We start from the raw sequence: 12,878 nt of genomic DNA, 5'->3' as shown, positions 1-12,878 counted from the left end.
AGAACTAAACCACATCCTCAACACGTTCTCAGCCAATGGCTACCCCCCCAAAAAAATATTAAACCAGTAAACCACAACCCCACCCTTCCCTCTCACAACAAGGATTACTCTAAATCCATCACCATACCCTATATCTGAGGCACCTCAGAAAAAAATCACAAAAATCTTAAAAAAACATAACTTCTTGTTACAAACCTTATAAAAAAAATTGGCATCCCTTATCCGCTCAACAAAAGACCAACCTGCCCCCCTAGACCTACCTGGTGTTTACCAGGTCTCTTGCAGCTGCAAGCGGTCCTACTTCGGCCAAACAGGCAGGACAGCAAATATCAGAATTTCAGAACACAAGGACTACATCCGGTTTCACCAATACAGCCACTCTGGTCTTGCTGACCATGCTCTGGATACCTGCCATAGAATACGGTGGAAAAAAGCCAGGATAATACACCATAGCAAATACAGATATGAAAGGCTTTTCATAGAATCAGCTTCAGCCTTAAGAAACGAGCCAAACCTCAACAAATTTGGCTGCATGAGACTTCCTCAAATTTGGGAAACCTACATCAGAAGACCTTCAGCCCAATCGCCCAAGAATACCAACATTGCCCGCTAGAGGGCACCATCAGGACTTTAGGAGAAATAATAGCTTCATACTTCTTGCTCATTTATTGTTTTGCTGTGCCTGCGTGCACGTATCTTGTACCTAAGTTCTTGAAAATGGCAGCGTGATGTTGCCGAAATATAGAAATATATTAAAATTTATTTAATGTATATCCTAGTACGTTGTAATTTCCTGAAATAATATAGTGAAAATGCAAAACCAACGTCTAAGCCTTTCCACGAGAATGACAATGATGAACGTTTTTCATCATTGTCATAGATTGGATAATGCGGCACACTCTGAAAAACTTCAAAACTGGAATAAGATGGAATACTGACACACATTAGAAGATTTGATCTATGCTGATGACACTGTACGACTATCATCTAGATAGGAAGACATGAAAATTATGACTAAAAAGTTAGAGGAAACTGCTAAACAAATAAGCTTATACATCAATGAGAAGAAAACCAAAATATTAAAAAATCAACAGTAAAAAGAATGACCCAATCCTTATAAATGGAAATCAAGTAGAAGTGACAAACACCTTTAATTACTTTGGAGGAAACCATCAACATGGAAGGTGGTACCAATGAAGAAGACATTGCAATAAGAATAAAAAAATCTTGCTACACATTTAAAATTTTACAGAAAATTTGAAAATCATCCAATATAAAAACAAACTTAAAGGTGCAAATTTTTAATTCAACTGTTAAATCTGTACTACTTTATGGAGTGAATCATGGATATTAAAAACTTCAAACAACAAGAAAATAAAATTGATGCCTTCCAAACAAAATGTCTTCACAGAATTCTTAAAATTTACTGGCCAAATAAAATCTCAAATATTGAAATACACAACAAAACAAAAACCAAACCCATTACAATAGAATTAAAGAAATGCAGATGGATAGGCCATGTATTGAAAATACCAACATGAGAACACACAAGAACAGCATTGGCATGGGCACCTGATGATAAAAGGAAGAGGGGAAGATCCAAAATGACATAGTGCCAGATGGTAATTAAAGAATAAAACAGACCAGGATGGTCGAGCTGGGGGAGAGCAAGAGAAGCAGCACTGGATCGAAGAAGATGACATGCTAAATTTGTGGGCTTATGCACCTTATAGGTTGTTCAGATAAGTCAATATGCATCAGTTTCTTTAACAAATATTAAATGATAACAAACAACCTAGCATTTCTTTTATAATTAATGACATTACTGAACATAGTGTGGGCATCATATTCTTATTATATATAGTTTTACATATATACACATAAATAAACCGAACCTTAGCAAATTTTGTATTACAAAAATAAGATGATAAAATCATTACTGGAAAAGACACAATAACATGACATGAAAAAATGATTTAAAAAAGTGATATTAATCTTGTTACTCATCTATTGTTATTAATTTACAAATTTATTATGCGTACCTTGCTGGAGTAAACTGTAATACTGCTCTTCTAATTTTGCCTGTAGTGGTCTGTATGTCTCTATAATTATATAAGAAAATGTGAAAGAATGGAAATACAAGTGAGAAATAAATGGGTTAAAAAAGTAAACATGGTCATATGAATAAACATCAAGTTTATTTGTATGAATAGTAATTATTTCCATTGCAGATTGAAAGAATATTAACCAAAAGAAAATAAAAATGGCAAGAACAAAGCAAATGGTACATCAAAGTAAGTAACCAAATTCATTATTCATTTAAATTATTAGGAAAAAATTATCTTAACTTTTTTTCATTCCCATTCTCTTTTGTGTGTTAGGCTCAATAGCCTGTCAAAGTCAAGTAAATTACCTTCTTTGAAACTTAATGATTGGATAGGACAGTTAATCCTATTTACATATTGTATTATGGCTGTCATTTGCTGTGTTCTAGTCAGTTTGCTTGTTTTGTGAAATGAAAAATGTGAGAAAAGCTCTGATAAAGATTCTTTGTACCCTAGATAGGATTCAAACCCAGATCTTTCCAATCAAAAGGCATCGTCAAAACTGACTGATTTATAGAGGCTCCCTCAAATTTTTCTATAAATTCATTTTTTTAAAAAATTTAATGACATTTTATGAATTAATTTATGATTAACTGATAAAAATGAGTATACCAATGAAACTAGTATACTGTTTGTTGAAGATACCAAGCAATTTTATATTAAATTAAACTTGGTTTTAATCCTATTTCCCAAGTAAGCAAACAGACAAATAAGTCAAGTTTGCGCCTGCACGTAGTTCAAGTCAGGGCGACTCCGTAAGTAGTGCAAGTCAGGGTGACTCTGCACGTACTGCAAGTCTGCAGCAACTCGTGGTAAAAGTGGAATAAGCTTTGATCACTAATCTTGGTATTTACCCTTAATGCAAAGCACATTCCCTTTCGGAGATATATGATTGTATACATTAAAGGCCGGGGCCACAACCCAGACCGTTTTTTTTTATATATACATATTTGCAAAATATCTATCTAATGTTAACCAAAGGAAGAAAATTGAATTTACCAGCATGGAGATGGCTCTGAATAGACTCTGCTTTGCTGTCAATACATTGCAGGTTCGAATTCCAATATAGCACAGATGTTTATAAGAGTTTTTAGATGGAAGATGAGATTGAATGGTTGGTTAGAATAACAACTGAAGTAATTAAAGATATGAGATCAGATTATTAAATTGCATAAATTCTCTGACTGGTCTATCCATTTTATTTTATATTATTATTATGTAACACCTCCAGGGAGTCCAAAGACTCATAGAGGGAGAGTGTGCCAACAGCATTGAACAATTGATCCCCTTCCAACTACTAAACACGCTCAAACTTGCTTAACTTTTTTCTTGATTGGTAGAGCAGAGGCTCTACCAATCGAATGAAAAATCCCAAATTCAAGGTAGCTAACTTACTGTCTAATGAAAAGCTCTTCTATAAATTCCTCATATGCTAGACAGCATTCTTCAGAACTGGATTTATGAAGTTTATGAACCTCTTAACTCATATACAGTCCTAATGTGCTACTACATTTCCACCTTTTTATGGAGGGAGTTTATCATAAAACAAATAAGAAATTTATTGCAGACTATATATATATATAATATAATAAAACAACAAAACATAAACAACATATCTTTTAACAAAGATACATACTTAATACTTTCCCAATTGTATGTTCTCATTTCCAGCTTCTTACAGATAAACATGCCTAACCAAATCCCAAGCCCGTTACATAGCAAAACATCAAGGACAAGAGCATCCCACCAGCATTCTATAAAGTTCGGCAAAAGATGAGCAAAAGCCACCTGTTATAAAATAAAAATACATTATATTAACAAGGGAAAAAAAAAACTTTGCAAACACAGATATATGAAATATCATGTTTGAAATATGCATGATATTTCATATATCAGTAAACAACTGGTGCTTTTCCAGTCAATTCTATGTAAAGTGTTCGGGGCATGATGAGAAAGGCCAGATATCACGGTACTGTTTGCACATGTATCACATTCCGGTTATTTTGCATCATAACGCTTCCTACCTACAAAAAGAAGGCACAGCCATGGGCTCGCCATTATCCTCCCCTGTTACTAACTTTTGTATGGAACATTTTGAGCAACATGCTCTAGATTTCTCTCCTTTAAAACCAAAAGTCTGGCTTAGATACATTGATGTTTTCGCAATCTGGTCCCATGGCCACTAGAAACTTTCCTTAGCCACCTAAACAAACAATACAAATGCATACAGTTCACAATTGAGATCGAAAAACAGAATGCACTTCTGTTTCTAGATACACTTGCCACGTCTTCCTTCTGGCAGTCTTTCCTTCACTGTTTACCGAAAACCGACGCATACTAGTGAATATATACACATAAACTCCTACCACCACCCAACACAAAAATTAGGTGTCATTAATACTCTAAAAAACAGGACTTTAAGATCTGCTCCAATGAACAAGTACTGAATGACGAATTTAAATTTTTAAGCAATACTTTTCTAAAAATTGGTTACAGCCAAAACACTATTAACAAAATTCTCTACAAAAACTCTCAATAAAAAACAAAGATAAACCAGACTACAATAAAACTATAACCATTCCTTACATTAAAGGGACATCAGATAAAATAAACAGAATACTACAGAAATACCACCTCAAAGCCACTTTTAAATCTCCTGCAAAATTAAAAACCTTACTCAACTTATCCAAAGACCCATTCCCTCCATTGGCCCATCCTGGAGTATGCCATATTTATTGCACCTGTAATGTACCATGTATAGGGGAAACAGGATGCACAAACATAAACGACACATTAAATATAATAATTATAGTGAAGCTGGCCTTTCTGATCATGCCCTGAGCACTTTACATAGAATTGACTGGAAAAGCACCAGTTGTTTACATCATGCCAGAACATGGTATGAATGCAAATTTACAGAAGCCTGTGAGATTCTTATCAACCACCCCAATCTGAACAATAATGATGGTTTAAAAATCCCAAGCATATGGAAGGCACATATTCTACCCACGGAACCTTTCTCCCTAAGAGTTAACTATAAACAGGACTTTAGATAATCCAGAATCCTAAATCTAATATAACATTTGTAATGTTAAAAATAGGACATCATTGTTACTGTAAGAAAACTATCTATAAGAAAGAATATTTCTCTCATGTTATCTTAAATAGAATTTAGCTTTGATGTAGTTTATAAATAATTAATTAATTTGTAGTTTTATCTGTATTTTATTTTATTTTTTCTCATTAGAGGTCATGCCAGAAGTCAGCTCAGTAGAATAACCAGTGATCAAATCATTGTTTTTTTAGACTGTGTGAAATATAACTCAGCTTGTCCTTGTATATTTGTATATACTCCAGATGATGACCTTAATGTGAAGGTCGAAACGTCGGGAAATTTAAATATTTATAACACGGTTGTAAAGTCCATAATTTCTAAAATGAATGCTGATCACCATGCAACACTAAAAGAAAGGACTAATCATTTTATAGTCAGCATCAAAGTAATGTTTTAATAACTGTGCAGTGGCATAGGACTGTTAATATTTTATCTGCTATTGCTCTAATGCAGATGACGTCAGCATCAACTTTTTGCTCTAAAAAGATCAGCATTTATACTGCAGTGATATTAATCTCTACTTTATAGTCTGTATATAGGTGCATTGTATATAGGTGATTTTATGTAAATGAACTAAGTCTTTCAGTCTGTATAGGTTGCTTTCTATTATCTGGAGTTTGCTTTGTGGGTTGAGATAACACAAATTTTTTTTTTAAAAAGATATCAATATTTTACATAATGAATAAAAGAAACTTTCACAATAAATGCTTCATTGTTCTAAGTGATCACTTAGAACAATCCATATATTTAATCATAGTTGTATAATAATAATCATCATCATCACTATTATTATTATAAAAATTATTATTAAAAATATATGACTTCCTCAGTATTCACTTAGAACTATTAAGCCCTTACCGCAAAGGTTTTTTTTTTTTATTCATTATATAAGACATGGATATCTTTATAAACATTTTGTGTTATCTTAATCTGCTTAGGTTTCTTTTTTTTAATATGGACTATTACTTTACTCCAGCTTTTATGTTGTCTGCAATATTGTTTTTAGATGCAGATTAAGCACTTTAAAGTATTTGCAAAATTTCCAAATCCAATGTTGCTTGTTGAGTGAAAAAGGCTGCAGGTTCAAATCCCACATAAATCATGAATGTCTGCTCTGGATGAACTTGTATAGCTCTTTTAAGCTAATTATCATTCTTATATGTTTTTTTCTTTTTTTTAAATCAGATGTTTTTGTAGGCTTATAAAAAAAGCAGGAAAAAATTACACTATAAATGTGACTGTTTGCAACTGCTTTTATAGTCAAAAATCTGCATTTGCTGCAACAAAACTTGATAGCAAACATTTAATTTTTATTTATTTACTTATTTTTACTTTATGTGATCTGGTACCTTAATAGGTATTGATACTTAACTGTATTTTGCTGCACAAGACATTTATTGAAGTGAAAAAAAAAAGTAGGAAATGAACCTGTTTGTTGAACAACCATTGACACGAAAAAATCAGCTATTTTGAAGTTGTAAATGTTTCCTATGTAACTGAAAGCAATATAACTCTATGAGAATAATCAAATGATAATCAAACAATAGCTGCAGTGAGCAGCTTGTGAAGTTACCTCAAGAAGTCATTATATCTTCTGATTACACATAAAAAAATGGCAAAGTGTTTTTCAAGTTTAAACCTTAAATGTAATGCCATATTAAAAAAACAAACAATTTAACCAATACAAAACAGGTAACATACACTTCACTCTAAGCAAAAATAAAGTAAATTTAAAATTATAACATAATATAAAATACAGCATTAAGATAAAATATACAATTTAAAAAGCATTCTTACCTCTGTAATCTCCCAAGTTACACTTATAGTCCAAAGAATGCCATAATGTCTTACTAGCACAGCTTTCATTGCCCAACCAAAAAAATGTCCATATGCAAATACATCCATATGGCTCCAAACTCTCTCGAAGGTGATATCAGAGCAGTTAACGCCATACTCCTAAGTATACAATAAGAAAAATATAATTTAAGTTTTCAAGTCTGTCAATTTTTTTTTTAAATAAAAAAGATAGCAGGAATATAAATCTTGTCTTTTTTTATGCAAATACCATCACCCATGAAGGATTTTAATTGTGTTGGGTCCTATCCTGCTCTTTTCTTTTATATCGTCTTATAACTCTCACATGTTTGTATTTAACTAGCTAAATGTAGGTTGACATATCATTCAAACATAAAGAAAATTTATATTATACTGTGCCACTTTATGTTCTGAATTGCATGAGCAACTTTGATAAATCAATCTTCAACTGTACTAGGTTTAATAAGCTGATTTCAGGCCGAAGTTCTCTGTTATGCAAGCTCCCACTTTTGGTTCGAATATTAAATGAGCGGTTCAGTGAAAGAAAATTAGGCAAACACTAGATTGATCCTAGATAATAAAATAACATTTAATACAATGTCATGTATATTTACATCAAAACACAATATTCTAATAGGGATAATGTTAGTGAGCTAGTATAAAGCTCTCATTGAGATACTAGTAAACTACTCAGCTGAGCTTAAGAATTAAGTTTAAATTTATGTTTACAGATCTTATTCCTCTTACTATAAAAAATTTCTGTCACAACTTCACTTTGACCAAGGTTACAACTCAAATCATTTAAATATCAATTCAGTTCAAAATATTCTGAACAATTATAACACATGAAACATCAGACATTCAATTGAAGCTTTCCAAGTTCAGTCAACCAAACGAAAGTAGTTCTTAAAGTTCGGGATTCCAAAATTACAATAAATATTCTTACAATAAGCTTCTTTATATTCACTTTCAGTTAATGAACACTAATTTAACAACATAACATTTGTCACTTCAAGGGGGAAACATCTCAGCACATCACACAATCAAGTTTGAATAGCTGAATACAGCAACTAGGATTAAATTATGTTCACTGGAATTAATTTCGTTCCTTCACACTGGGCATAAAAAAAGATGGTCTTACCAGAATATAGCTTCTTCTCATCAATAATCATATAAACTCACTTAAAGTCCTTGTTGACGTTTACTTTGTAGCAACACAAACTTAAAAGAATCTTCTATTTCCGCAACTGATTTACAGACTCGGGAGATTATATCCTCTAGCACTTGGTTTAATTTAACTACATTTCTTTCTTTTCTTATTTGTATTATCCTTCGACTTGCACTCTTCCACTGCTAGGCACCAGGAAATCTTGGTAAAATTAGAACTTCGAAAAAATAGGTATATCAAAAGCCAAGTGATTCCCGGTCTTTTTTTATTCTGGTTACGGCACGTCAAAATTCCCCTTCCGTTACTAGCGGCCGATCTCTATGCTATCCTAATCGCTACTCCTTTTTACTTTCGTTTTCCGTGTCACTGTGTTCCTTTTTCCCACCAATATCTGGTTCTGACTGGTTTTGCTTATATCACACTCGCTTCAGCTTTCGTATACATCAGTTCACTCAGACACGTGCTAGGATAAATTTGCATAATTTCTCACAACAACCAATCAAATGTTATTACAAGAAATCTTCTGGATACATTAATAATCACATATATTACAGTTTATTACATTATTATTAAAGGAATAAAGTAAATAAAATAAATGATATTTTAATACAGAGCTTTTTTGTATCTATAATACATCCAAAATTATATAAATAAATATTAATTAACAAAACTCAAAAAGAAATACATGAATATTTTATAAGCAAGAGACTAACAAAATAAAGATTAAATGAGTCTTGCTTATGATATGGTAGATTATGTTAATTATGAATGAAGTATCATTAATTATAATTATCTTCATTCACAATTTAACAAAGGCTCACTCTTTCTCTGAAAAACTTTTTTTTAAAGAAAAATTTTTCTGCACAAATCTCTTCAGTGGAGGATTCAGACTCTTTATTTCTTTCTTGAGGTCTCAAATAGTGCCTATTTTGAATAAAACTTAATTTCTCATTACAGTCTGTGTATCTGTTTCTCTCCTCTTCTCCACTTGGATTTTTGTTGTTCTTATCATAGGGAAAAATTTGTTTCCTATACTTATAGTGAGATAATGTCTTTTCAGAGCAAAAATCTTGTTCTCTGTTACTAGAATCGAGTCTTAGCCATCTCATGACTGGGAGATTTGTTCCATTGGTATTCCTCTTGTGATCACTCATTCCTTTGTAATTCCTTCCTCTCCTCATATTGCTAGTTCTGTCATGTAAAGCAGTTACTTTAGCAAAATTAATTTCAACTGACAGCTGATTTCCAGTATCAATTTCTTGTTCAGGTTTGGACACTTGATGTTGTGATGTCATGTCAGTGTTAAGTTGTGTTTCAGGCTGATCAAGTATATTAGAGTTTGTATCACTATTATTTACAGTTGGTTTACTTACAAACGATTGCATTCTATTAGGAGGTTCTTCTTTTTAAGATATATAAAATCTTCCTGTTAGTCGCCTCTCTCCTGTGCATACAGTCTCATTGTTTCTTCTGACATTTATTTTTCTGTTCATCAGGGATATTTCACCTTTCGAAAAGTTACAAGAGAAGTGATGCTTCTCCATAAAATTTGTTCCTAAGATTATGTGAGAACCCAAGCTAGGTGTGAAAGGGACAATAAATAAGTCTTGGTAGACACATAGTCTAACATCTGGTAGATAAATTTTAGTGCGAACCTTCTCTAATGCTGTAGCGTTCGAGTTTGAGAGGGTGGTAATCCTTAACTTGGCAATGTTTTTCCACAACCTATCTCTTATTTTCAAGAAATACTGCTTACTTATGGTCGAGGCATTACAACCTGTATCAAATAGAATGTGTATCGAATTAAAACCTGTATCGAATAGAATCTCACTGACCATAGAGGGCAGTCCCCTCTATGGTCAGTGAGATATTCTCTCCTTGTCTGAGGTTGAGAGACAATGGACATCTGTTGTTTAACATTCTCTAGTGCTTGCACTACCTTATCCAGATTAGCCAAAATAGGTTGATTTTGTCTTTCCACTTCTTGTTTGATCGTTTTGCTGATTTTATCTGCTGTGGGGTTGTAGTCTTCTTGAGATTTTACCGTGATTTCTGCTAATTGTTTTATCACTTGATCAAGACTATTCATTATTGGTTGTTGCAACCTCTTTACTTCCAGGTTTATACATCTTCCATTAACTTCTTGTTGGATTGTTCCTTACTCTCAGATAAGTGGTTATAATTTATGGAATTCTCTTCATTAATTTTCTTTCCTCTCTCTTTCTTTTTATTGTCCTTTGAGGTTTCATTTAAGCCTAGGGAACAATCAATCTTTGTATGATGTTTACATGACCTACATTGGATGAGGGACAAAGGTCTCCTTATCATCTGTTCTTTTTCCTTGACAGCTATAAGGCACTCCTCTAGTGTGGTGATTTTCTTCTTATAGGCTGTTTCCCTCAGTTCTGGTTTAACACCTTGTTTAAACTGTTAATATACTGCCCAATCTAAATGAGGTTTATCTGTGCTGGAGACATACAGACTATTAGAAATAGTTAACAAGCGATTGTAGAATTCTGCAACACTTTCTTTATCCTTCTGTGTGATCCTTTGCAGCTTCCACGGATTTGGTCCAACACTTCTAGTTCTTTGCCTGATCTGCTTTACAACCTGCTCACTGTGATTCACTTACCTCTACTATTAATTGAGTTTATCATTTCACTTAAGGTTGCCAGCAATGAATGACGAAAATTGTCCATCACATAAAAACTTTTGCAAAAATCCATGCTGTAGCAGATTCAAACTAGAAGTCTATTGGCTGGAGAGTGGATATGCATTCCATCATACCAACTGTTGAGTTGGCAGGGTGAATTACAATTATAATTGCATTGATAAATACATTGAGTTAGCAGAGATACATATTATTAGTCACATTTAGCAACCATTTATTGAGGATAAATTTTACAGCTCTATACAGTATATACTAGCATGTATGGAAAGAAAGTTAAGGGGAAGAAACTTGTTTACTGAATTTGAAGACCTGCAGATTGTACTTTTAAGATATACATACAAGAGGGAATAATGCTCCAAAAGACAACGTTAGAAGGAATGAATGAAGAGGAAGAAAAATTTTCTTTGAATGTGCAGTTGAACTATGAAAAAAATGTTCAATAATTGTTGCACATTTTAACAGATTTAGTGGGAGAATGCAGGTGGAAGATACAGAAGACATTATTCAGATAATTAGTAAGTGCTTTTCTAAGTGCTATCAACCTGAAGTTGATAATGCTTAGAAAAGACCATAAGACTCTCCACCCGTGGAATAGTCTTACATATCACTTGTAATCATTCAGATTACAAGTGATATGTAATCTGAAATGATGGAACCCGGGTGTATGAGGAGGTACTAGAGCTGTTGTACACAATACATAAGAATTCAGCTATAGGTGCTGATATTTTAGTGCATATGCTAAAGAAGTGATTAGCACAAGTAACTGTGTCCTTGACCTGGCTGGCTGTATAATTTGAGTCTCAGCATAAGGATGGTGCAAAGGCTGGTACATCTAACAATTGAACTATCATAGCTTCTATTTTTTTTTTTTTAGGAAATGACAACATAAACTAGATTATTAATTATAAAAACCTTAATTAACAACTACCTATATTTCAGCAATGTTACACTGCCATCTTCAGCAATCACAAAACAATGTTATGTGCATGCAGGCATTCACAGTAAGCAAATGAGCTTAAGAAAAGCAACAGAAGTAAGTCCTAGATTCCAAAATGATATCCCCCCCCCCCACTAGTGGGCTAAATTGGGTTGTCTTGGCCATTGTGCTGATGATCTTAGAATGTATGCTTCCCAAATTTGGGGCAGTCTCATGTTCCCAAATTTGTTGAGGTTTGGAAAGTTTTTCAGAGCTGAGGCATGTTCAAGGAATAGTCTTTCATACTTGTATTTCCTGCAGGGTAATAAAGTTACCTTCTTCCAGCGTAACCTGTGGTGGGTGTCCAAAGCATGGTCAGCAAGTCCTGAGTGACTGTATTGGTGAAACTGGATAATGGTCAGTTTTGATGTCTCCTCCTTATTGACCAATTTCCCACTCAAAGACACCTTGGATCTCATCCAAGCCAAATTTTCTCTCAATATCTGCCCTATTCAGTTTACCATGAACACAAACTATTTCATTTGACAAGGAAAATTCTACAAATAGATAGAGGGGACTGCCATCATGGGTTCTCTACTCTCTCCAGTCATGGCCAACTTCTTTATAGAGACCTTTGGAGAAAAAGCCTTAAACTCTGCCCCACATAAACCTGCTGTCTGGCTATGCTATGTCAATGATGTGTTCTCCATTAGGCTGCATGACCCGGATATGCTCCACAATTTCTTATCACACCTAAACAATCGACACCCCATGATCCAGTTTATTTTTGAAAAGGAAAACAACAACAGTCTCCCATTCCTAGATACTCTGATTACATGCCAGCCTAGGATCCCTGGCATTCTCCATTTACAGAAAACCTACACATACAGATAGATACATTTACCAGCAATCACCCCCCCTCCTCTTTCCAATAATATGGGATTATAAAAACCCTATAAAATTAATCAGTTCAGACAACAATGCCCTAACTACTGAACTCGACCATATCCTTAACACTTTCAACCCCTAAAAATACTGAAACCATAACCACAATCCCCTCTTCCTTCAAAGCAGATATTACACTAAAC

General features: G+C 33.5%; 1 protein-coding gene across 1 annotated transcript in view; it reads right to left on the bottom strand.

Annotated features, from left to right (window-relative positions):
- Nucleotides 1-12,878, bottom strand: part of LOC150106920 (phosphatidylserine synthase-like) — a 215,757-nt gene that overhangs the window by 111,303 nt on the left and 91,576 nt on the right. The window contains exons 5-7 of the mRNA XM_090392822.1: nucleotides 7,018-7,176; nucleotides 3,742-3,893; nucleotides 2,043-2,102 (exon numbers count right to left, since the gene is read on the bottom strand). Of these exons, the coding sequence (XP_090248948.1) occupies nucleotides 2,043-2,102; nucleotides 3,742-3,893; nucleotides 7,018-7,176 (371 nt within the window). The remainder of the gene's footprint in view (nucleotides 1-2,042; nucleotides 2,103-3,741; nucleotides 3,894-7,017; nucleotides 7,177-12,878) is intronic.

Source organism: Typopeltis vanoorti, chromosome 5, assembly GCF_054136105.1.
Source record: "Typopeltis vanoorti isolate ZY-2024b chromosome 5, IOZ_Tvanoo_1.0, whole genome shotgun sequence".
Taxonomy (NCBI): Eukaryota; Metazoa; Arthropoda; class Arachnida; order Uropygi; family Thelyphonidae; genus Typopeltis; species Typopeltis vanoorti.
The sequence above is the reverse complement of the archived record's forward strand: the minus strand, read 5'-3'. Positions and strand labels throughout refer to the sequence as shown.